The sequence below is a fragment of the Limulus polyphemus genome, unplaced genomic scaffold (assembly GCF_000517525.1).
Source record: "Limulus polyphemus unplaced genomic scaffold, Limulus_polyphemus-2.1.2 Scaffold3835, whole genome shotgun sequence".
In the NCBI taxonomy this organism is placed as follows: Eukaryota; Metazoa; Arthropoda; class Merostomata; order Xiphosura; family Limulidae; genus Limulus; species Limulus polyphemus.
The window spans coordinates 44164-69663 of NW_013669445.1; the positions used below are offsets into that span (position 1 = coordinate 44164).

Consider the following 25500-nt stretch of genomic DNA (forward strand, 5'->3'; position numbering starts at 1 on the left):
GTCAGCCAAATTATTGCCGCGGGTCATAGGTTGCCGACCACTGATCTAATTCATAACAAACTATAGATTTTGTATTTGGACATCACAGACATCTAATTTGAACCAATGCAGCATTCAACATACCACATGACACACAATAATCTATATTTATGATTTTTTTTTTAATATTTACTTTTAAATTAAGAAATGAACTAATGTATAATACAAACATTTGAATACTAACCTACAGTTTGATACCAAACTGATTGACATACATTTATAAAATAGTAGTTCAATAAAATTTTGAATTTTAGTCTATAAATGCAGTGACATGGCCTTTGACCCATGACCAAGGTATGGCAAGCAGTAACCAACTTGTTTACAATCATAACTAGTAGAGATAATTGTTTTCTATATTTCTTTATTTACTGTTCAATGTTTTAAGAAGAGTAACTGAAACTTAAGAGTTTATTTGTAAATAGTAATAATAATATATATATATATAATGTATTATAACTAAAATGTGACTACTTTACAAAGTACTGGTCCACTAGAACAAATCCAAGACAGATCACTTCATAAATGCCCATTATTATGGTACTAGATACGGTAACATGAGATGCACGTGCACCATGATTGCAACTACTGTAATGTTAGTTGGACACAACTGAGAGGTCAATAAAAATAATAAATATAAATAGACATATAATGTTACAAGATTTAAGCTATTTAGAATAAATATTTGTGGTTTTATGTTACAATTTGTAGTCATTCTAAAATGAAAAAAGCATAACTTAAATCATATTTCCTAATTTTATATGGGGGTTACAAGGTCGGTCAATTCGACCAAACCTGTATAGAGATAAGATAGAGAATTTAACAAATAAAATATAAAGTTTTTCCAGTATTTATATAGATTTTATTTGGAGGTTATAAAGATTTCAAAAATGAAATTTGACAATTTTTTAATGCATAAAGGTATTTGTAATCTTAAAATAAAAATTGTTTTGCATGTGGGATAGTCAACATTCAAAAAGAAAAATAATGCACAAGCAGTTTTTAATTAAAGAATCTTATTTTTTGTGTACTGAAGTCTTGTTATGTTTAATTGTAATCTGCCAAATTTCATTTAGATATGTACATTGTATTAAAAGTTATAGTATGAATACATTAACAAACACACAATGGTTACGAGCCCATAGTGAAAGGGTTAACGTCAAAAGTAAAATAAAGGCCTGGCTGAGATCATTACTTGTTTTCAAGTGATAGATTATTAACTGTATCTGTTTAGTATATATATTTGAAAAGATGAAAGACAAGGTTTTGTTAGTGGTTAATATAAAAAGCATTTCCTCCATTCACACCTTGCATGTTGTAACTCTACTGGCCTGATGAGCTCTGATATTTAATTTAGTTTAGGGTATGGAACAGCCGAGATGGACCAACAGGTCCCATGTTGTCCCAAAATATTATGTTATATTAAGTGGAGAGCATCATTGTTATACCCTTTTCTTATTGTAAATCCGTATTGGACAAGTAAGGAATTGTAACTTGAATGATTAGAAATCTTGCTGTAATTTAATATCACGTAGTTTATCTACTAAAGGGATATTCTGCTGTAGCACAAGACTTGTGCTTTGTTAACAGATGACATAAATAACATTTTGTTTAATTAAGACAATGTAGTGAACCACTCAGCCTGATTAGCTCTAGTTTGAATGAAAGTCCTCACCAGGAGATGCATAAAACAAAGTCTAGCAGAAATGCTATAATTCACATAGGGCCAGTAACAAAAAAAAATATATAAATTAGTATCAGTTTTAATATAATGATGTCATATCACACCTATTACCTACTAACATATCATGCATTGCTAATGTGAGCAAGCCATATCAATAGACTGACAGTGCTTTTTGTTTCTCACTTATGAACATAGTTGCTATAATTTTTTCTCATACTTACAACTATATAGATAGATAACAATATACAGATGTGAGATAATTGGTGTTTTGTTAATTAGTATTCATTACAGTAGATGCTTTTACTTGGGCAACCACTTTTTTCCTCTTGTAACTTCTTTCATTGTGTTTCTACTATTATAATTATGTAGATCTCAAAAAGACTATATTCGCATTGTTGTAAAGTTGGTCAGATTTATATGATTTCTGAGCAAGTGAATTTATTATTTAAGTTCAGTTTCCCCCCTTTCCATATAAGAATAGTCATTTTTCAGGAATTTCCTAGGTTTTCCCTATTATAGAAGACCTTACATTCAGTTATTACTTTAAAACAATCCTTTTTTTGCTACAGTTTTAACTGCAACTTTTAATCTAGAAATGTAAGCAAGTTTTATTATCAAAATCTGGAATTAATATATTCTATTGTAGGAAAAAAAAAGAAATTAAATAAAGATTACATTTATATTGCAAACATTTGACTAAAATTTCCCTGTAAAAAACATGTATATTTATAATATATTTTTGAATATAATTGATTACATACCCTAAATGTATTAGTTTTTGTTGTTTGTAATTTAGATTATGTATTTTATTATCAGTGGAAATGATGAGTTGTCAGCTTTAGCTGATGCATTTCTGGTAACAAAGCTGAATGATGAGGACTCTTCAGACAAACAGAACATAACCCAGCCAACAGTGAAATGTTTGTCTCCCCAGAAGCAAGCTATGTTACGAGAAGTTTTGAGCCAGAGACAAGTAACTTCAGTTCGTACCACTCCATTAAGTAAGCTTCCATTGTTATAGATGGATATCTGTGTAAATAATAGTCTTACTAAGAACACTTTGTTTAGTAAATATTTTATTGACATTTGTTATAATTAGAGCTGAGCAATTAGTGGTATTTGCTAATCGATTATTTTGTGCCTACAGGGATAGAAATAATGAAATAAAATTACATTCTGTCATGTGAAGTTGCATTTCCTCATGAATTGTTTTTGATTTAATCAATGCAATATGTTCACTTTTATTGGTCATAACTAAAGGAATATGGATGGACCATGCATTCCCATTTTGGATATCTAACTAAAAAGATGAAATTCCTCAAGCAAAGTTGAATTTCTCATGTATGTGAGAATGTAATTTCTCAATCCTTGGCCAACTTCAAACACTCCCACCCATACAAACAAGAAAAAAGGGATGTGTGCACTACTTTCATAACATTTTTCAACCACTGCATTGTTTTGACATGATTTCAATCTTTCTGTTTTCATTATAACCTTGTTTTTTGTTGTTTTCTGAATAATTTTTGAATTACCCTTAATTTCATATACCTCTTCTAAAGGTTACCATATGCACATTGTGCAAAAAAATGATCTTTTTTCTAGAGAAAACATTTCCCCACAACTTTTTTCTAAAGGTAACCTGAACATTTCCTACTTGACAAATAAGTTGCTAAAGTCAAATAAATACCACCATGTGTTTCCCATTATCCTTGTTTTTAAAATATATATAGTAATCCCCCACTGATCTTCTCTAAATCTAATAAATTGATTAATAAATAATGAAAACATGTTTTACTGTCACCAATAATGGTAATATTGTTATTTAAAATGCATGATGATTACATTGAAGTGATAATTAAACAGCTCATTAGTGAATAAAAGTTTTAATAGTTATAACTTTATTGTACAAAGTTTGAAAACTATTAGGAAATGAATAAGAATAAAACTAGAAAATCTGGGTAATATAGTATTATTATGTTAATAAGTAACAACAGTGTTTAACATTAGTTTGTTTGGTTTTAATGTATAGGCCTTTACTTGTCACTAATAACCAAACATAATTTAGGTTTTTGGATAATGTGATATACCATCACAATTAATTATCCATTAATTGCAGTAGAATAACTAGTTGTTTATTTATTTGGGAATTTCTTTGAGTCACTACTTCCACTGCAGCAGCCTAGTTTCATTGAATTAACAGATCATCAGTGCTCTTTGACAGAGCAAAGCAAATAAACAAAATAGGCTTTATTAGTTTTTCAATAAGAAAGACGGGGCAAACAAATTTAATGGCAATAGGAGCCAAACCCAAGATGTTGAAATGACAAGATGCACCCCACCTCATTATATAGCTCTGTGCTTAACAAATAAATATAATTAAAATTTTCTGATTCCTTGGATATTAAGATAACTGAAAACAATAATAATCAGAAACTCTTTAGTTTTGATTTTATGAATACTTTCATGACATTAATAAATTTAATCATAATTTCAATTAACCATTTTAGTTTATACAACACTAATCAATGTAATCACTGCTCATAAGTTATTGATTATGTATCCATTAACTCAGTGAGCTCTACTTATAATCCACAATATTTGTAAGTCTTTGTCTTGTAGGTATTAAAAATTTAATTGTTAAGTAACTATTAAATACTAGACTTAAAAAAAAAGTTTTTATACCTACTTCTCTTTATATTAATATAATTTCAGATTAATATGATTTTTATAGATATTTGTCGAAGTTTCTTTTTCAATATATATGTTTTATATATTTCTTTTATATATAAATTTCATGTTAATATTTTTATAATATTTTCCCTCCTTTGTCATACTTTACATATCTGTGTGTGTGTAGGTTTTATTGTATTTATAATAATGCTAGCGAATGGGAGCCTCACAATAACATTGAAAGGGTGCCTTTAAAATAGATACCATTAGCATAATCCTTCAAAGAAATTATCTTGGCTGTTGAAGATTTTTTAGGTGTATGCTGAACATGTAGTCCATGTACATGAATTAGTTATGATATTGTAAGTTTTTATCCAGTTTATGACATAAAGACATAATGGTGTTACAAGTTCTGTAATTTTTGTAGACATTGTAATTACTCTTTTCTGATAGTTTATTAAAGTTCTGAGAAAATATGTTAAAAAAGTGTTTGTGTTTATGCACCAGTAAACAGTTACATGTTTTTATTTGACATGAAGAATACTTTGTACTCGTGATGTGATGCTGCTTTTCTGTGATACATCTAAATGGAAGTTTTTACATATATGGTATTTCACCTTTTATTGACTTAAATTCCAGAAGACTTTGCAGAATCTCGATTAATATCCAAGCTTGCATTATTAAAGAAAGAAGAGAGGAAAACTGTATCTGAATCTACCAAATTAGAGGTATGTTAAAACATTTCCTTTTTTGACTACTGAGGTTGTGTACATTATATTAAAATGATTTTGGAACCTCACCATATTGTTACAGTACATGTTGTCATATCCAGTCATACTCTGTCTGATTACTGTGCATCTTGACAATAGCTCTGCATTGTAGTTTCCCTGCTGCTTTATTTAATCTATGTCCCATAATAAAGAAATTCAGAGGCATAGCTTCAGACAACTTGAAGGTATGTCTTCATATGGAATGGATAGCATGAATACCCATCTCATTTTCTAGCTTTTCGAGGCACTTAGCAATTGAACACGTATGTCATGGATGCAACTTGTGTGTCTTTTTCCAGATGAGATCCATTTTGATTATGTTGCATACTGTTTGCCTGGCACATTCAGATGCATTTTCCACTGTCTTTTATTTTTGTAGATTCTCACTTGTTACATAGCATTATACTTTGCTTACAAGGGCTTGGATACATCTTGTTGCAGTTCTCTTTCCAGATAGCTCTGGTGCCCATACATATTCCTTTGTTGTCCAGTATCATTAACTACAAGGGATATCCCTCTCTTTGAAATTATAAATTCCCAATCTGAACACGTCCTTATAATCTGAGTATATGAACATTTTGCAGGAAAAAGGGCTGTTTAATGTGTTGTCCAAAAGTGATAATTTTTCAGTGATATTCTACTACCTAAGAAATTCAAAACAATGTCAAAATGTAGTTTTGATGCATTCTGTTTCAATATGACTTTATATCATTTGTGATTGTCACACGACTCAATGATTTTCCTATTCAAAATCATTTTAAGTTAACATACTCAACCCTTTGTATTACCATCAATAAACATTACATGTTTATGCTCACAAAACATATATATTGTGAATACTTATTTAAATCTACAAGTATATATTTATTTTTATAATATTCATTTCCGTTTATATAATTGGTACGTAGTAATTTCTAATTATTTGTATGTATTCCAGAATATATCTTGACTTGTTATTCTTGGAAAAACTATTTTTAAATATTATTTTTTCTTCAGTCACCAACATCAACAACAAAATCTTCATTACCAGAACAAGAATCGGCAACAGCAGTATCTCCAACCAAACCTCTTCCAAGTTGCACAGAGCCTACTTCTACTTCACAACTAGTATTAGCAACAAGAACACAACCTACTCAGAAAGAACCAGATATTCCTTCAATGCCAGTAGCTATTACGATACAATCACAAGTACAACCAGACATTTCAGCCATCAGAACCATTTCCACTTTGAAGGAACCAACAGCAGCACCTGTATGTCTTTCTTCTTCTCTTAACAACCAGGTTTTAACACCAGTCAGACCTCAAGTAACCAGACCTACTCCACCTAGTACTGTTGGTATAGAAGTTCGAGCACCAGCTCAACCAACTACAAACATGCAGTCCATTCAAATAGCTCCTCCAGCAATAAAAGCCAGCCCCGTGCCTACAGTATGTGATCTCTCTGTAAAATTTATGTTAATAGCATTAGTAAGGCAAGGCTTTTTCAGTTGGGAAATATATTTGGAGTTCAAATGTGATTTTATATATATAAAATATTTATGACAAAGTATGCTAAAAAGACATGATTTAGCTTAGCAGTAAATCTAATATTTCTCTTACGCTCATAACAGTTTTATAATTGTCATAATCCATATGTGATGTATTATTTAAGAAATATTAAAAAAAAGACTAAACTTACATCCTGAAGAAAGTTTAGAGGAAATTAATATTAATCTGAAATTCATTGCACGATAAATAAACAGGAGTCTTTCCTCATCATAATATTGACTTAATAGTTTTCAGTTCTAATTTGTGCCTTAAGTGGTGAATTTTTTTATTGTAGATTTCATTCAACTTAAACAAAAAACCTCTTAAAAAGTTTTTTTTATGTAATCTTTCAAAGTACATTTCTTACTGGGTTACTAAGGAAGAACCTTCAAGTTAAAATCATCACACAAAAAACTCAAAGAAAAAGTGAAAATCTTGTAAAAGTAGAGATAATGGAAGAGAAAAACAAATGTTAAAAATTGCAGTACCTGTAAAAAGTAACAAAAATACATATATAAATTATAGAGTATACTTTTGTTTTGTGCTTTTCTAGTTCAAATTTCAATGTGATTGAATTGTTCGAGAAAAGTTTTTTCCAGCAGTACCTGAACCAACTTTTCAATGTAACACCACCATATCTCCTTTAAAAATATGCCATTATAGTATACCTGATATTTGTATGTAAAAGTAGCATTTATGGCATAAAAAACACATAGGTAACCATTATGACCTGGTCAAGAAAGTGTTTAATTTTATCATAAAATTCTATTTGTTTTCTCATAACGTGAATGTTCCAAAATCTTGTGCTTTATTCAGAGCTGTTATTGTATAGATTTGTTCACTTTGAAAACATATATTACAGTAAATGTACTTCAGTTTAAGTTTATTGGATTTGAATGTTAATTACAACTTCTTCATTTTTTAGACAAGTAAGGGTTTCTTGGAAGTATCTTCCATGAAGTCAGAAGCAGAATCTTCTGTTTCTGTTCCAGCAAGTTTTTCAGTGACAGGAACTCTTGCAACTAGTAGAGAACATGTTGATTCAACTGTGTCCAAACCTTTGAATATTGCAACTGCAGGACAACCACTCGGTGGGTGTTTAGTGGAAACCTTTTACATGAAATTGCTGAAACAGAAATATAATTTAATATCAGCAATATTTAGACATGGAGATACTTACCAGAACAGCCATTTAGGTATAATGACTGTGTTTGTTGCACAGTCAGTTTGTGATAAGCTAAATCTGGTGGATATCATATACCTTTAACTCTTGGAGAACTGCATGAGTAGACTCGACAAACCTTTTAAAGCACTCCATTAAAAGTAGCATTTAATTTAGTCTGTTTGGATATACAACTTGATGTTTATTTATAAACATTTTTATATGACTGATAAAAAAACTGAAACTTGATAAATCTTCTGTTTAAATTTATTCTTGTTTTAAAAAATTAACTCTTGCATGTTAATGAACCTGATCATTTTTATAAACAGTTGACCAAACATTTTATAAATGATTTCTATTATACAATCCATCCTTTCTCCTAGGTTTCAGTTTTGGTTCTGTTGGTGTTAAAACCCAGCCTGTTATTACTCTGAAATCTGTAAATACTTCTGAACCTGTGACTACCATGAGTGATAAGCCCACCCAATGTCTCCAGAACAAAGAACAAATACCTTCGTTTGTGAAAACAGTCGATACAAGCACACCAGTCACAAAACAAGTATTTCGCTTCAGTATGCCCCCCACCACTTCCTCCACCACAAGTTCTCCATTTTCATTTGGTTCTAGTAGTGGCTTTAGTTTCAAATTACCAGATTCTCTTACAGGAGGCAGCATTTCAACTGGTAAACCTGCAACTCTGACTTCCATCCCAGCATCTAGTATAGTGGCTCCTACACCAATGACCACGTCTGCAACATCATTTACTTTTAAACTACCAGAACCTTTTACTGCAGTATCAGGTAGGCTGTTATGTAATATATATTTATAAAGTGTTTTTGTTTCTTTTTCAGAAGTAGTTACAATCATTGTTATCATTTAAACGTACCCACTTGGGTATGTGACTTTGCATGATAAACCAGTTTGTGTGTGTGGCCAAGTCTGCACATATCTAAGTGGATAAAATATTTATCTAGATTCACATGTAACCAAATTGATCTGATTACACTAAGATTTTTAACTTCTGTTTTCAGATCAAGAAAGTCGCACAAAATCATCCGAAGCTCCACAGTCGATTTTAGATTCTTCTCTTGTTGAGGAGAATGAAGCAAATAATAAAGATAAAAATGGTAATTTTAGTTCATGAAACTTTCCATTTTTTAATCTTTTGTTATAGAATTAAGTATTCATTGGGCTCATGCAGAACTGTTTCTTAGGCTGTGTAAGATTGCACAAAGATTGTTGCTGGCATTTGTTTTTGTTTAAGCTATATTGATATCTAAATTTGTATTCAATAGTTTGTTTCGGTAGTTTTCTCAATAAAATTCTTGAAGTCATGGCTTTTAAAACTAATTCTTTATTTTAATTAAATGTATTAATATTTTGTTTAAAAATAGCAACTAGGTTTTCTGATGACCCAAAGTCAAATTTTCATTAACTTCTAAGCTGAAACAAAACTATAGTCAGATATTTAAAATAATTGGTGTTGTAAAAAAGGTTTTAACATTATTGATGTCATTAAAACTTGTTGTGTTTATTTGTTTGTTTTTTAAGTTTAATTCTGTTGATCAATTGAAGTATTTAATAATAGAAAGTAGTACGAGTCTTTATATTGATAGATTTTATAAGCAAACCAGTCATTCTTAAATGGAACTAATTACTGGTGATAATGAAGAGATTCATGCCAGTGGTATTTAACACCAAGTTATCATTGTGTTATGAGCATTTAACCATTTAGTTTTCTTCATTTCAGAAACAGATATCAAAGTTATTGAGGTCAGTTTTGGGAAATCAGACAAGCCTGACATATCCGTTTCTTCCAAAGCAACCATTCCTTCTTTCCTGTCAACCACTACTGCCTCAGCTGGTAGTGCTTTCAAATCCATACTACCATCTAATGTCAGTGGTGTGAAAAGTGCTTCAGTTTCAGAGACATCTGCTTTCTCATTTAGTTTGCCCAAAACACAGGCAGAAAGCATAGCAGAGGTATGCTTTTTTATTTTGATTGCTTTATAAAATAAAGTTGTAAAATTATTATAGCAATGAGTGTATCAGTATTGAATGACATTTTAATGATTTTTTTCATCATATTTCCTCAACTATTAATAATACTAATAGTTCAAAACGAATCCCATACTTTCAGATTTTTGAGTGTAAAAAATTTAAAAAATGAAAGTGAAATTTTATGGTCACTTTCATGGAGGTTTTCTTATCCTGTGTAGTGTATAAATGAACAAAATTACAAATATCATTTCAGGTCAACATAAATAGAAGCAAAAAAAGAAATAAATTTTCCAACATTAGGATGTTTTAATGCAAAAGCTGTAATTTGATTAATACTTTTTGTAAATTCCTGCTTTATGTCAAGAGGAAAATTTATTGTAAAATTACTTTATTCTGATTTTTATTTTTGAGGTGAACTTTCTATAACTTTATTATAAGTTTTCCATAAATATCTGGTATTTCCAGTATTTCTTAACAATAAAACATCTGGCTTTCAATATGTATTTACTCACTGGCTACCATAAAATATAAATTGGTATTGCTCTCTGGAAGTAATGTAAAACCAGTCTCAACATATTGATTACTGTTTGTTTCTTTTTTGTTTGTTGTTTTGTGTGTGTGTGTGTGTGTGTTAGAAAGCATTCACCATTAATAAGATATTGATTTTTTGTTTAATGAACTCTGTCATTAGAGAAAAATTATCTCACTCAAAATTTCCATCATAGTTTAAGAATGGTTTCAGTTGATAACAACATACTGTTTATCTTTACTTTTGTATTAAGCAAATTATATTTTAAGTTTTTAAAATTGTAAAAAATAGTGCACTAAGTTTGTTAAAAAAATACTTAAAATTTTTGATTATTCTTGAGAAAACTCCTTTCATCCCAATATGTATGTGCAAAAGATACAAACTAATACCTCACTTTGAATGTTTTTGATATCCAAAATAATTGTGAATATAAAGTTTGATATATCTGTATCTAAATACATATTTTTTTGAAAATTATTTGATTCTTGCAAATCTAGCATATCACAGAATTTAATAGCATAACATATTTGGAGTTTATATGGCTAGCTTTTTGTTGTTCTCAAAATAATACTGTTATTGTATTTTTATTTTTAGTATAATATCTTTTTGAATATCAATCCTGCCAATTGTCATTTTCATGCTTAATAACAGAAAAAAAAAAGGAGTGCTAATTATTAACTTGATTCTTTTTGTAGACTTCTCTTACTTTAACATCAGACTCCAAACCTGTTTTTGGAACTACAACTTCTCCTGCAACATCCATTTCCAAGCCTTTCCTTGGAAGTACAGCTGTACCACCAGTAACGATTTCAAAGCCTGTTTTTGGAAGTGGCACAGAAGATGTACGTAATGCAGAAAAACCAGCTGTTTGTCAAGATGCTGGAGTTACAAAATCTGACATTGGTAATGTTCAAAGTATAATAACAGTTTTAACTAGTTCCCCTTCAGCTAGTGATACTAGCAGCAGTGTCTCTACGACTTTTGCTAATTCAGCTGTTTCTGCTGTATCACTAACAACAGTGCCATCTGTTTTAACTTTGAGTGAAAGTAATGTTTCTTCAAGTACAACAACAGCCTCAACTTTACAGTCAACAGTCACTACTGGATCATCACTATTTGGTAAGCCTATTTTTGGGCAGTCCCCAACATTTGCTCCTACTTTTGGATTAACAACTTCAAGCTCTAGTGGTCCATCATTTGGCCAGACAACTTCAAGCTCTGGTAATATAGTGTTTGGACAGGAAGCCTCAAAGTCTGGTTTTTTTGCGTTTGTACAGACCACTAACAGTACTACTTCATCATTTGGTCAAACTGCAGTATCTTCTGGTGGTAACACCTTGTTTGGCCAGAGTGGCAGTAATTCACCAAGTGGATTTTTTGGTCAACACTCTACTGCTTTTAATCAGGCAACAAGGTAGACATTGAATTGGAATTTCTAATTTTGATAATTTAAAACCAGATGGTTATATTAGATGAATCAAAAGCAAGAGAAATTGTAGAATATTATGTTCAATGTTTGCACTTGTTACTTCATAAAGATTTATTAAACCAGTTAGAAAGTATGGCATTGAATATTTTACAAACACTTTAACAATAGCACTTTGCTTGGTGTAAATTTAAAATTTAGAATTATTAAGTTTGTTGCTTCACTGATCTTTTGGAGGTAGGAATCTAATATTTTTGTTTTCCTTTACACTTCAAAATGTTCCTCTTAAGCTCACTAACAGTTCTGTATCATAATATAATAACAATATGTATGCTATGAAAACATCTTACTTATATTTTTAAATAAAATGGCATTAAAATATATTTACTCTTTGAGTTTTTTTATTTGTGAGGTGAAATCATTCAGTATGTGATCTTACTTTATTTTTATTCTATTTCATGTAAACTTTTGTATAAACACTTTCAGAAAATCTTTAAACAACTCAAAACAATATGAATCATTTATAACCAGCTAATTTTTTTTCTGTATTTTAGTGGTTTTGAACAAAAACCAACTTTTGGTCAGAGTGGATCTTTTGTATTTGGTCAACAGACCACAACAGCTAAGTAAGTTAAGTTGCACACTTGGTTTTTAACCTCTAACAAAACTTGTAATGTTGAACTAGTAGACATCTTAAATATTTGTGTTTACTGCTAAACTTGATAGGGTTATTTAATGATGCCTTGAGATTGGATTTAGCTGTGTGAAACCTATAGCATGAACTGTTTGAGGACTGTCAAGGTATATCATGATATGAGAAAACATTCTATTCCATGAGATCTTAAATTTCCAACAACATTTGCTTTTTTAGGTAAAAACAATTAAATGGATGACTTTTGAGATTAACTGGCCATTATATTGACCAAATGAAATGTGGTGGTGACAAAGGGAAGTCCTTCAACTGGGTTCACACAGAGCCTTAAAAAACATAGAAAAAACAACCTTCTTTTCAGTTTTGAACTGGAGGCCTTCAAAAGCTTTGAAATTGATATGCTCTGTTTAAGTCTTAAAAGTGTTCAAATTAAGGCGAGTGTGTTAACTGTAAAATTTGAAATTATTATATTTTTAAACATATTTTCATAATTTTAGCCAACTCGTACCAGTTATAAACCATTTAAAAAAAGCATTGATAGATAGCTGGTGTGTTCTATTAAATATTTGCATAAAAATGTTCAGTGGAATAAACAGAAATTAATTTTCTGCCTAACACTGTGGCTCTTCCAAAGAGCTTGTGCTGTTGAGTGTACTTGAATAAGCGAGGCATCACTGTTCATCACTGATTGGCAACCACATTGTCATCAGTAAATCTGAAGTGCTGGGAAACTTCCTTTTCTCTCAAACATGGTTGACAGGAGACAGAAATCATCCAATAAAGTATGATGACTAATACTTCAATTAAATAAATACGATTTCTTATTCTATACTTGTGCCACATTTTTTAAAGGTATACTATAGATTCTACTTACTACACTGCAAGTGACACGTACTGTACTAGCCTTGGAAATTCTAACAGTAGCATAGAAAAATTATCAAATTTGTGACTTAAATATCATGTTAACCCTCCATCAGTATTCACTGTTAGTGTTAAGATTATCTTGAACAACTTCACAAACATAACTAACTAAATACAGTGCTATTAACATTCCTTGTTTATCATTTAGTAAGATAACACACAAATTTAAGAATAATGGGATACTAATGTACAGAAACTGTCCAAATACAGGGTGCAACCAAGCCATATTTTCTGATTTCACTCCTTCAAATACAATAGTCTCCACTGGCTTTTGTTTATATAAGTTTTCAGATAAAATCAATTTGTTAGGATAAACTTTCTTAGAAAGCTTGCAAATAAAAAGTAATCAGTCATTCAGTATGTAAACACAACAAACTGGCAACACAATACATCGTGGCTCACCAGGGAATAGAATTAGTTATTTATCTTAGTGACAATAATATAATTAGGACTTAGTGATTGCAGTTGAAACTAATTTAATAAAGATTCATAAAGGTCAGCCACTAACATTGTGTATATGTTCACTGTTAAGCAAGGTGTTTTTTAATAGGCATCATAGAGTGTGTAGAAACAATAAAAATACAGTTGTAAGTTAGTTAAAATGAGTATTTTGTGGTCTTTTACTGGATCGTTACACAGCAGTTTTAAGAAAACTAAACAACCAAGAAAGAGTATGAGCAATATAATTAGAATGAAAACTAAAATATCTTTTTATTACATGTATATAAACAGATAAAGCTTTTCCAAAGAAATGTAACATAGTCTTCAATCAGTATCAAATATCTGAAGATCATTTAACAAAATGATTCATGTAAACTTTATAAAAACAAAACATTATTGTGTAAGAAGCCAATCACTGAACTTAACACAATACTGTTAAGCTCCATTAACATCAACTTTTAGTGAGCTTTCCTAGTTTCAAGCAATTAAAATTTCTTAACTTGCTGTTATTTAAACAAGTAATTTAGTTTTTAATATATCTAAGGGTTATCTCTCAACTTTTTTGTAAATACTTTTCTCACTTTAATTACTTTTCAGTATTCTTATCCTTTGAGTAAGTAAATGTGCTTATATAGGTCTGCAAATATTCTATTTATAAGTTATAATACTTATAACTTGACATTTCTGTTAGTTGTCTTATTATTTAAATGTATTTGAATCATTTGTAAGTGTTCTTTTATCATCAAACTTCAGTGTAACTAGTTGTGTAAATATTCTTATATTGTAACTTGATGTAAGTAGTTTTTAGTGTTAGGTTTTAATTACATTTTTTATATTGAGAAACTTTAGGTGTGTTAAACTCAAATGTATTTACTCCCCCCCTTTTTTTTCAGCACTTCTCCTTTTGGGCAGCCTGCAACTCCATCATCATCATCATCTGGGGGTCTCTTTGCTCAGTCAGGTTTCTTTACAGGTCTGGGAGGCAAACCAAGTTCAGAAAATGTGGGGAAGAATATTTTTGGTGTTCCTGCTGGAAATGCACAGACTAGCTTGAGTTAGTGTTGTCTTTTATTGACTACTGCTACTTGTATATCCTATATTATAAGTGGTGATTTTTCTATTTCTTTCACACAAATAAATAGGGAAAAATATTGAAGACACGATATTGTTAAAAGACTATTTTTAAACAGTTGTTCAGCTGTGAGAAAAAAAAATGCATCACTGGATTTCCTACATAAAAATTCTTCTTGAAACTGACTAGGGATCAGTTAAAAAACTGATTACGTTGGTAAAATTACTGTATTCCTTATAATGTATTTTGAGCTGGAAACTGCTACTAACAACAGACCACGTGTGTGTGTGTGGAAATATTCCTTAACAACAACCAACCTAAATGAAATACCAATATTAAAACAAAATAATTATTAGAAGTACAGCTATTAAAAAATGATATTTGCAAAAAAATGTTTTAATACTTGAAAGCCTTAGTCATGAGAATATAAGTGAAAATGACCTTTTAAAAAGGGATAGTATTTTAAAAATATATTTGAAAGTATACAGTTTCTCAGGACTGTCTGAGAAGGGTGACCATGAGCCTTTTATAAACACCATTTAACAGAGAGACAATAATTCCAACTTGATACAGGTTTCTTCAAACCTTTCACTTTATCATTTAATGAATAATTCATTTATTAAGATGTTTTTAGTGTAACTATATTTAAGCACTTAATTTTTGAGGTTGAACTTTATAAAATATAAATTATGTATGAGTTGAAGACAATAGAAAAGTCAGGCTCCCAAGACAATGACTATATACTGAGAGAAATTACAGTACAAAACCGAACATTTTATAAGTTATAAAAAAAATGTGTGAATAAAAAATGATAACATTCCTTTAAATGTTAAAACAATAGAATTTTTAAGCTGTCTTTAAGATACCAGGTACACACTATAACTAAAAGAAGGAAATACCCAGTTGTTTAATGATTTACCAGAGCATTTTTAATCTCTTTATTAATGAAGTTAGAATCATAGAAGTAAAATAACGTTTTCATATTTTTAAGATTAAATGTGGATAGTAGTTGTTACTGTAAGTTGTTGATGGCAAGAGTACAGTTTGTTTTCATTATTTAATTTATGTAGTGCATATTGGTGTATAGAAGACATTTTAATAACAGAAATAAATGACCTTATAACACCAAAATGTTGTTTTTATTTAATTAGACACTTAACGTTTCACTTTACAGCTTCTTCAGGAACGTTCACTATAACAAAAACCAAAACTGACAGTACAAAGCTTCAAATGGTTTAGATAATAAATGCTATTCGAATCTATAACGTGTATTTGTACAGCATGCTTTTGACATATTACGTAGTAAAGCTTATTGTTGAAAGAAAAATATTGTTGAAATAATTAACTGTTACCTGTGGTAAACAAAAGTCCTATCAAGGTTACAGAGTGAAATAACAAACAGATAAGTTAAAAAATAAATTAAAAACGATAAAATAATTAAAATTATATATCACCATCCTTTGTCCATATTCATTTGTAGTCGTTGCTTTTCGATGAGAAGAGCTTGTTTGAATTTTCTGTCAGTGTACTTGGTGGCTTCGGTGAGGATTTGTATGGAGAATGGTGGTTAGAAGTCAGGTGTTACTTGTCCGTGATTAGTTAAAGAATGATCTGCAGCTGCACTTCTTTCATGTTGTTGTTTATAAAGAGCATCAATATGTTCTGCTATATTTGTGTGTAGAGTTCTTTCAGTTTCTTCTATCTACATACAATGGCAAATGTTACATGTAAGCTGGTAAACAACATTGGAGCCAAGACACTTATCTTTAGATTGTAAACACATTTTTGTAAGACAGTTTTATTACATTGTAGGGCAGTGTAATGAGGTTTTGAAAGTTGGTTTTTAGGGTTGGACCTGGCCGTTGTATAACTGATCGCCAGTTCAGATTTCCTGATTATTATTATTATTTTTTTTTTTTTGAGATAGCATTGTCAATTAGAAGTGTTATCTTTGGAAAATCGGTTTTTTTCTCCTTGTTTATCTGTGTTTTCTCATGTTGGAAATGTAGTGCTAATTTTTGCGCATCATAGTCCTTGAAAATTTGTTCGATGTAAAAGGTGGATTTTGGTTGCTCACAAGAAGTGATTTTAGTTCAGAGCATGTATTGTTTTTTTCATTACAGTTGCAATCAATTCTGTTTAATTCTCTAGTAATTGCACCTTTCTTGGAAGCTTTCGGATGATGGGAGTTGAAGTTAAGGAAGAGACATTGTCTTATTGGTTTGTGAAACAAGATAGATTGTATATTATTGTCATTGTCGATCCTTAAGGTAACATCAAGAAAATCTGTTCTTCTTATCATTTAAATGACTTAGGGTGAATTCCATACACTCCAACATTCCAATTCACCCTGAGTCATTCACACCCTGCAAAGTAGTAACATGAACATACAACAGACAATTGACAGTACTATTATATTTATATAGATATGTCAAAAGTACTCTGTACAAATGCACGCTATAGATTCAAATATAATTTGTTATTTAAACCATTTGAAGCTTTGTACTGTCAGTTTCTGTTTGTCCTTTAGTGAACACTCCTGAAGAAGCTGAAAAGTGAAACATTGAGTGTTTAATTAAATAACAACATTTTGATGTTATAAGGTCTTTATTTCTAGTTTGTGTTCCTGTTGGTTTTCTTGATTCTGGTCACTTTGTAATTGAATGTATTAGATATAGAAACAAAAGATATCAATAAGGCATTACAACCCTTTCAGTTTTTACAACCTAATAAAGCATTAAACCCATTGGGAATGAATGCATTTTTAATATTTATTATAATTGCCTCATTAACTACTTTCTGAAATTATCTTTAACTTTCCCTAATCTTGATACAAAAGATACTTTTAAATTTGTGAACATTTTGTCACTTTTTTGTATATAAGATATTCTTTCCAAGGAAACACAGTTTGTTAAATAATTTCCTAATCACGTGGTTTAATAGTAATATCTATCATAATTCACATATTATTCATTTAAAAGACACCTGAATTCCAAAGGTAACATTTTTTTCAAATTTTTCTATCTTTAATATATTTGATCTTTACTAGCTTTCAATTTCTTATGAGCTGAAGGAATTTCGTACCATCCTGTAGTCATTCTGTGATTGTGGTGTGGACCTTGAGTGAAAATAGACTCCTGTACCAGATTTTCTGAACTATGTATCCTGTTTGTTTACATGAATATATTTAAGATTACATAACTTTGCCAAATATGTACTAGGTAGTCAGTTTGAAGTCTTCTTTCATTTAATAAGCTTGGATATATGAGCCATGGGAGCAACTCAAAGCTTTTCTTACTCTACGTAAGAGACTGTGTGAAAGTAGTTTACAAAAGGCTGCTTTTAAACAAAGTTAAGTACACATTGCCCTGTAATAAATAGCTGTGAGCAGTATTGTTGATATAGCAATATGGTATCCTTAAATCCTATCACACCATCACACATTCAGTATTGCTTTCAACAATAAAAGTAGTGGTTTGTTTATAATGGAGGGTTGTTGTGGAAGATCTTGCCTGGTTTTTGATATTTTAATATTATGAGTACATTTACTTAATTTAGTTTATTCTGAAGTGGAAAATCATAGAATTTGATAAAAATTTGGTTTCAGTTTCCATTTTCACTTGTACTTTTTTCACATATGATTTGTCTGGTGAGGCTTTGTAAGAATGTTTTAGAACAGTTGAGAATACAAAAGTAGACATATAAAATAACATATTTTTGCATTCAAAAATATTCTGTTTTAACACATTAAGTAGAAATTACCTTTCAGAAACAGTACTTATCAATATTAGGTATTTGAAAAAAAGCAATATAAGATTTTCTAATTTAATTTAGGCTGTATTATTTCATTTTTATATTATGAGGCTAGTTGGTAACAGTATAGATTATGTAATTATATGTTATTGTTTATTTTTTCCCACATTAATGTAGACTTGTTTGGAAACCAGCAACCTGAAGGCTTTGGGAGTAAATCAGGTGGAGTATTTTCTGGTGGAAGTTTCTCTGGTGGTGGTGGAAGTGTGGCACAGACAGGTTTTGGAGGTTTTCAACAGCCTCCACAAAAATCTCGTAGGTTCATAAATACTTGTAAAGTTGAGATGAAACTTTATAAATTAATGGTGTGGTGAAACAAAATTTATATCTGGAGTATAGAAGATAAATTCATGGGTAATTTAAAGTAAACTTTATATATAGACAAAGGATGCATAACATCTTGATAAGTAAAAAGTAAACTGTATTTAGTGGCTAAAATATAGAAAGAGAATTCACAGATTCTTAATAAGGTGAGGACAATTTTTAACATGGAGCATAAAAAGATAATCCACAGACTCTTTGTAACTTGATTTAAACTTTAAATCTGAAGTATAGAAAGAGAATCCATGAATAATTAATAAGTTGATGTAAACTCTTAACAAGGAATATAAAAAGAGAATTTTCAGTCTCTTCATAAATTGAAGAGAACTTTAAATTTAAACTGTGAAAAAAAAAGAATTCAGATTTCTTGTAAGCTTAAATAAACTATATATGGAGTTTTAAAAACAAAGTTGCAGTGAATTCTGGATGTGGCATATGGAAGGGGACTACTTAGAATCTCAGTAATTTTAAGCAACTGATTTTGAGGAAGGATACAAAGAAAGACTGATTTAAAATATAAGAAGAAATTATCGAATTTCTTTGAAAGTCATGGTTAGCAGATGAATCAGTTGGTAAAACGGATTCATATTGTACAACCAGCAGGAAGATTTCTTTGGCGGATTTTACCAACTATTAACTGTTTGAAAATTGTAATGAACACAGGGTGTGTCATGTAACAGATCCCAAAGAATTATTTTTCATAAATAAACTTGGTTTGCAACTTAAAAGGAGACTAATAAATGTTGGATGCAGTGTATAAAAGGGAATAATTTAAAATATGTTATTTCAAGTGAACTTTCTTGTTTCCTCAAGAGAAGAAGAATGTTCAGAATCTTGCTAAGTTGAAATAAACTTGTTCTTTTAGTAAAAAAGGTAAAAATAATAAGACTAGTTTTGGTACTTCTTATTGCAAATATAAGATACGCTAAGACCAACTGATAATTTACTGAAACAATATTTTATTCAATTGAAGTTTTTGCTTTGTAACTAAATAATTTATTTTTATCCTTACTCTAAAGCTGTATTTATCTTACAGCTGTTAACCCTGGTGGTTTTGGAGGTTCTCCAGCTTTTGGAGGAAGCCCAACATTTGGAGGTTCTCCCCAATTTGGAGCAACACCCAATTTTGGAAGTCAGGGTACTTTTGGTAGTCCATTTGGTGGTTCACCCTCATTTGGTTCTGGTCAAACTACTGGATCATTTGGTTCTGGCCAGACTAGTGGGGGTTTTGGAGGGTATGTTTATCACATGTTATATACAGTTAGCTTTTCTTAATTATTCCACATTATTATTATTATCATTGCATTCTCTCTCTCTTCTAATTTGTATCTATTTGAATGTATTTTCTAACGAGATTTTAAGTTTATGAATTTATTAGTCATACTGTTCTGTGATTGAATAAAAATGCAGATATTGTGACTTAAAGTATCAAATTTGGTGTCTGATTCTTCTCTAAAAGCACAGTGATTCAAGATCTATTTCAATGTCTTTTCAAAATAAGTTTTGTCTCAATAATATTTTATTTTCAATATTATTACCATACAAATGATGTTCCCATACTTTTTAAAATTAGATTTGCAAGCATGAATTCTCCAACATTTGATACTCTAGCTGCATCTGCACAAGCTCCATCATTTAACTCCCTTACACAGCAAGGACAGCAGACTTTTGGAAATCTTAATCAGCAAGCTGGGGCAGGTAGCACGGGTGGCTTTGGTAGTCCAAGCTTTGGCGGTAGCCCTGGATTTGGGAGTAAGTATTAACAAGCTAGCATGTTCTGATTCTGATCTGCTTAACAAAGTTTTATTTTGTCTTTTGATCTTTGTATTCTTATAGTTATTATTCTTAAACAAGGAATATTGAGGTTCACATTAATACTGAATTCAAATAAATACATTTAATGTAAGATAAGACAGTTATCAAGTTTTGTTCTTCCTAAATGAAAAGAAACTTTTAACAACAAATCTCTCCAGAATAAGATGGTTGTGGATAATAAAATCAAACTGCAATATAAAACTATGCACTTTAAGTGGTAATTATATATATATATATATAAAAAACAATACAATAGAATTGAAATTAAAGAATTATTTTCCGCTATCATTCCTACTTGTCAACATTAAGTCTTAATGAATAATAATGTATATGTAGAAATAACTCAGATTAATTCTGTCACAGATAACTAAAAGAAGTATAAAGAAACAAGCAAATTAAGCTTATTGCCATTATGTATGTTCAACAAAACCAGTGTTTATAAGTTTTATATACATTTTCAACAAACTACTGACTTCAAATTTCTTATTGGTTGATTTATAACTTGACTTATAAGCAGTTCCCAACTTAATATTATGAATTTGTATATAACTGAACAGTACTTGATCTTTTGTAGTTTTACAATGACGTCTTAAATCTTTCTTTTTTTTTCAATCACTGTATAGGCCAGCCATCTGGGTTTGGATCTCAAGAGTAAGTTTTCTTGTCAGTCATTAGTTTTTCCCATTCTTAAAATCTGTTAACAGTACATACTCATGACTATACCTTTTGACATGACATAATATGTTAATTAAACTGCCCTTTATAATGGAGTACTCTTTAAACACCACTCCTATGTCATGCATTTAACTAACGTAACATAAGAATAAACTTGTAAGACCATTTAAAATATAAAAATATACTGCAATAGTTTAGTAATTCATACTTAAAATTAGTTGCTGCTGTCGTTTCTTGTTGAAATAACATCCTTATTATATATATATATACATATATAATGTAATTTGGGATGAAAGTGATATCACAATAATGCTAAAATGATGAAATTAGTTAGGTTAAAAACGTTATTAGTTTAATTATTTCAGTGTTAAATATTGGTGACATTATAGTTCAGTATTACTTAACCATAATTTAAAAGTTGAATAATTACCTGTGGAACTTTAAACAAAGTTATTATAATCCCTCAAGTCAGTTTAGTGTGCTCTTGATAAGGATAAAAAATTAAAGATGTTTAAAAAAAAGTGTGTAAGATGTATTATTCTGATGTTAAAAAGTTGATATGATAACTGTAATATTATATAACGCTTAAATGGTTTATGAAGACTGTGTAAGATATAAGTGTAACTGTAAAATATGCATTTGTCTGGTGTATGAATTTTAATTTTTTTTAAGTGAATGATGAATGATCTTATCTTCTTACAGCCAAAGTGCATCAGCGTTTACACAGTGGAGACAGTGAGACTCATAGTGTCATCTGGTGTGATAATTATATTTTATGAAGGAAAAAAAAGATAGTGTAATTTGTCATACAACATTAAAAGAATGATTTGTGTTGAGTAATGTTCAATAATGTTAGAATAAAGCACTTTTGATTTACTTTGCTTGTGTAAAGTTTTATTTTAACTTTATCTGATTCCATAGGATATTATAAAAACTGATCAAATTCTGCATAGATAATACCAAATATTTTTCTTTCATTCTTTCAAGATACCATCTTGTGTTTTTCAGTAAAAAAAACTGTAGTATTTCAAACATAAATAATTGTTTAAGAACCAATCTTTATTGGATTGTTTCATTGTATTGCCTGTGTTTAATGTTGTAATTTATTTCTGTTTGTTACTATTGCCATAACATTCTCATATTTTTCTTTACTGGCTCTGTATGCTATCCAATAAGAAGAATATTTTGGCATTTCAACTACACACTTTATTGTGCTGTAGCCACAGTTAATGAAACTTTTAGTTCAGTATCAAAGCTCATCAAATCAGCTGGGTTGACAACACCTAAAAGCGTCAGTCAAAACGCTATTTATATTTGTAAGTTAGGAGGCATCAAATTTTTGTTAGCCTAGACTGTGAGTTTTTCTTCTGCTTTACTTTTTAAATCAGTTCACAAACTACGAATTATATATTTAGTGTGTTTTTAAAAATTTTAGTTACCTAATGTTTTAAAAGTTAATAATATCTAATTGCAATTTTAACCAAGTCTTTCATGTCTCAGATTTCGGCTTGCAATGAGATTTTTGATGGAACTTACATAACCTTAATGCGGACCACAGATTAAGAATCTTTGACCTAAATTATAAACTTTGTGTTGCCTAGTGAAACAGTGAGAACTAGGCACTTTTAAAAGTAGATTAACTTCTTTTATCTGGTACGAACTTAAAAATGAACATTTGAAGTGCGTATTTCTCGGAATACACCCACCCCACCCCATGAGGCCTTCTTTCCGAAAGTGACTGTATTGTTTTCATTGGGATTTACCTGGTTTTAGCATGTTTTGTTAAGTAGTTAAGTGTCTTACCAATAAGCAGAAAAAGTAATATTACTTCCCTTGAAACACTTTAGCTTCACTTGACCAACCAACATCGGTTAAACACGAATATATGTACTTTCATGCACAGAAAGTAAATTTGTATTTTAAGTAATTTTTTACTCAGTCTCTCATTTAAGTGAACGAAGTAAAAGAGTGGTATATTTCACTAAGTCCAGTAAATGAACGAAGTAAAAGAGTGGTATATTTCACCAAGTCCAGTAAATAAACGAAGTAAAAGAGTGGTATATTTCACCAAGTCCAGTAAATGAACGAAGTAAAATAATGTATATTTCACCAAGTCCAGTAAATGAACGAAGTAAAAGAGTGGTATATTTCACCAAGTCCAGTAAATGAACGAAGTAAAAGAGTAATGTATATTTCACCAAGTCCAGTAAATGGACGAAGTAAAAGTGTTGTATTTTACACCAAGTCCAGTAAATGACAGTAAAGTCAAGATGGACTTTATTTTTGCAGATTTAGAACTCTGTCAAACAATTAATTTCATACTGGTAGTTCTGTTTAGTTCCTAGGCTAGTTAAAGACATACCTAGAAGATTTATCCAGCTGACCAATGATTTACTATACAACAGAACAAAATGCCACCTCCACCTTAAACAGCATCCAACTGCAAGAAGAAATCAAGAACCTTTTTATAATGTGATGGTCAATCCCACTATTCGTTGGTGAAAGAGTAGCCCAAGAGTTGGCGGTAGGTGGTGATGGCTAGTCTTACACAAACAAACAAACTTATCTAACAGTATCATTTACATAATGAACTTAAACCGGTAAATTGAAGACCAGTCTAACAAACAATAACATAAAATACATCTATAACTTGAAGAATATTTAAATTATAAAAGCTGAGAAAGGTAACATTAATCATGAAAAACACAGAATACATTGACAAAATGAATGATATCCTTTCAGATAAAAAATAAATTTAAACCCATCCAAAAGACCCAACAAATATACATGAAAAACAACTGTACAGATCCCTGTCACAATTGAAGAAAAATCATTTAATTATTGAAGATCTTTATTTTATCTAAGGAAAACTGACTCATGCACACTACAATTCTATGGCATTCCCAAACCACACAAACAGGACTGCCCCACAGGACCTATACTGTCCACTTATGACTCGTTTCACTAAAATCTTGGCATATATAGCCTGGGCCCTCACACCTTACGTAGCATCTGCAGATTCCCGTTAAAAGATGTCTTTAACTTCAAAAAACACGTTAAACCCTAAACTCTGGCTTTGATATGTTACTTTTCACTGAAGTTCCCGTCAAGGAAGATTGTAATATTGTATTTCATCTCTATATGAATGACCCCAATCCTTTAATTCACTTCCCTCTTAAAATTCACAACAACGAAAACCAACATCTCTGTCAATAACAAAACCTTTCTTCAAATAGTTGGTTTAATCATGGGAAACCCTTTTACATATGTAGTACTAAGATCGAAACACAAGCCATATACAATCCGCGTTTTATCCTCCCCTGTACTGGTACAAATATGTGGATGACACTTTTGTTGGTTTCACTTCCATCGAGGGCATAAACATCAAACAACGACACAAACCGCATATTACCAATCATCCTTGAAATGAGTTCAAAAGTAATTCACCTTTGGGGAAAAATTCCATTAAACACAAAATCTGGCTTTAAACTACAGCCATTACTAAATATAAATTACGTAGAATCACACAATACCAGTGTCCAGAATTCTACATCGGAGAAACCAGACGGTAATTGGAAACTAGATTCATGGAACGTAATAGAAAGCCCTCTCTTGTTTACCACCATTGCAACTAAAAAAACTCGCATCATATCTATACAAAACACAGTAATTTAGGATAAAGAACCAAACATCAACAAACGCAAAATAATAGAAGCTACTTTAATTGAACAAAACAGCCCTAATCTAAACCAAAAACACGGTGTATCAAAAAACCTTTAGTAAGCTGACTGTTGGCCAGGTGGATAAAGATTGCGAGTCAAGCGCCCGGGTTCGAATCCCCGTCCCACTAAACATGCTAGCCCTTTCAGTCGTGGGGGCGTTATAATGTGACGGTCAATCCCACTATTCGTTGGTAAAAGATTTGGCGGTGGGTGGTGATGACTAGCTGCCTTCCCTCTAGTCTTACAGTGCTAAATTAGGGACG

At 30.5% G+C, this 25500-nt stretch overlaps 1 protein-coding gene and 1 long non-coding RNA gene across 3 annotated transcripts in view; one reads left to right on the forward strand and one right to left on the reverse strand.

Moving 5' to 3' along the window:
• The window catches only part of LOC106470127 (nuclear pore complex protein Nup214-like), a 62856-nt gene extending 40464 nt beyond the window's left edge, over positions 1 to 22392 (forward strand). Inside the window, exons 19-33 of one of the 2 annotated variants that reach the window (XM_022398711.1) lie at positions 2537 to 2721; positions 5030 to 5118; positions 6157 to 6588; positions 7613 to 7778; positions 8233 to 8649; positions 8881 to 8976; positions 9600 to 9832; positions 11075 to 11793; positions 12360 to 12431; positions 14713 to 14873; positions 18822 to 18959; positions 20062 to 20260; positions 20599 to 20777; positions 21464 to 21491; positions 22218 to 22392. In XM_022398711.1, the coding sequence (XP_022254419.1) occupies positions 2537 to 2721; positions 5030 to 5118; positions 6157 to 6588; positions 7613 to 7778; positions 8233 to 8649; positions 8881 to 8976; positions 9600 to 9832; positions 11075 to 11793; positions 12360 to 12431; positions 14713 to 14873; positions 18822 to 18959; positions 20062 to 20260; positions 20599 to 20777; positions 21464 to 21491; positions 22218 to 22254 (3151 nt within the window). In that variant the 3' untranslated portion in view covers positions 22255 to 22392. The remainder of the gene's footprint in view (positions 1 to 2536; positions 2722 to 5029; positions 5119 to 6156; positions 6589 to 7612; positions 7779 to 8232; positions 8650 to 8880; positions 8977 to 9599; positions 9833 to 11074; positions 11794 to 12359; positions 12432 to 14712; positions 14874 to 18821; positions 18960 to 20061; positions 20261 to 20598; positions 20778 to 21463; positions 21492 to 22217) is intronic. The other variant, XM_022398712.1, reaches the window with a different exon arrangement.
• LOC111088472 overlaps positions 20630 to 25500 on the reverse strand; it is a 5354-nt gene continuing 483 nt past the window's right edge. Inside the window, exons 2-3 of the long non-coding RNA XR_002612984.1 lie at positions 21401 to 21534; positions 20630 to 20765 (exon numbers count right to left, since the gene is read on the reverse strand). This is a non-coding gene — a long non-coding RNA (uncharacterized LOC111088472). The remainder of the gene's footprint in view (positions 20766 to 21400; positions 21535 to 25500) is intronic.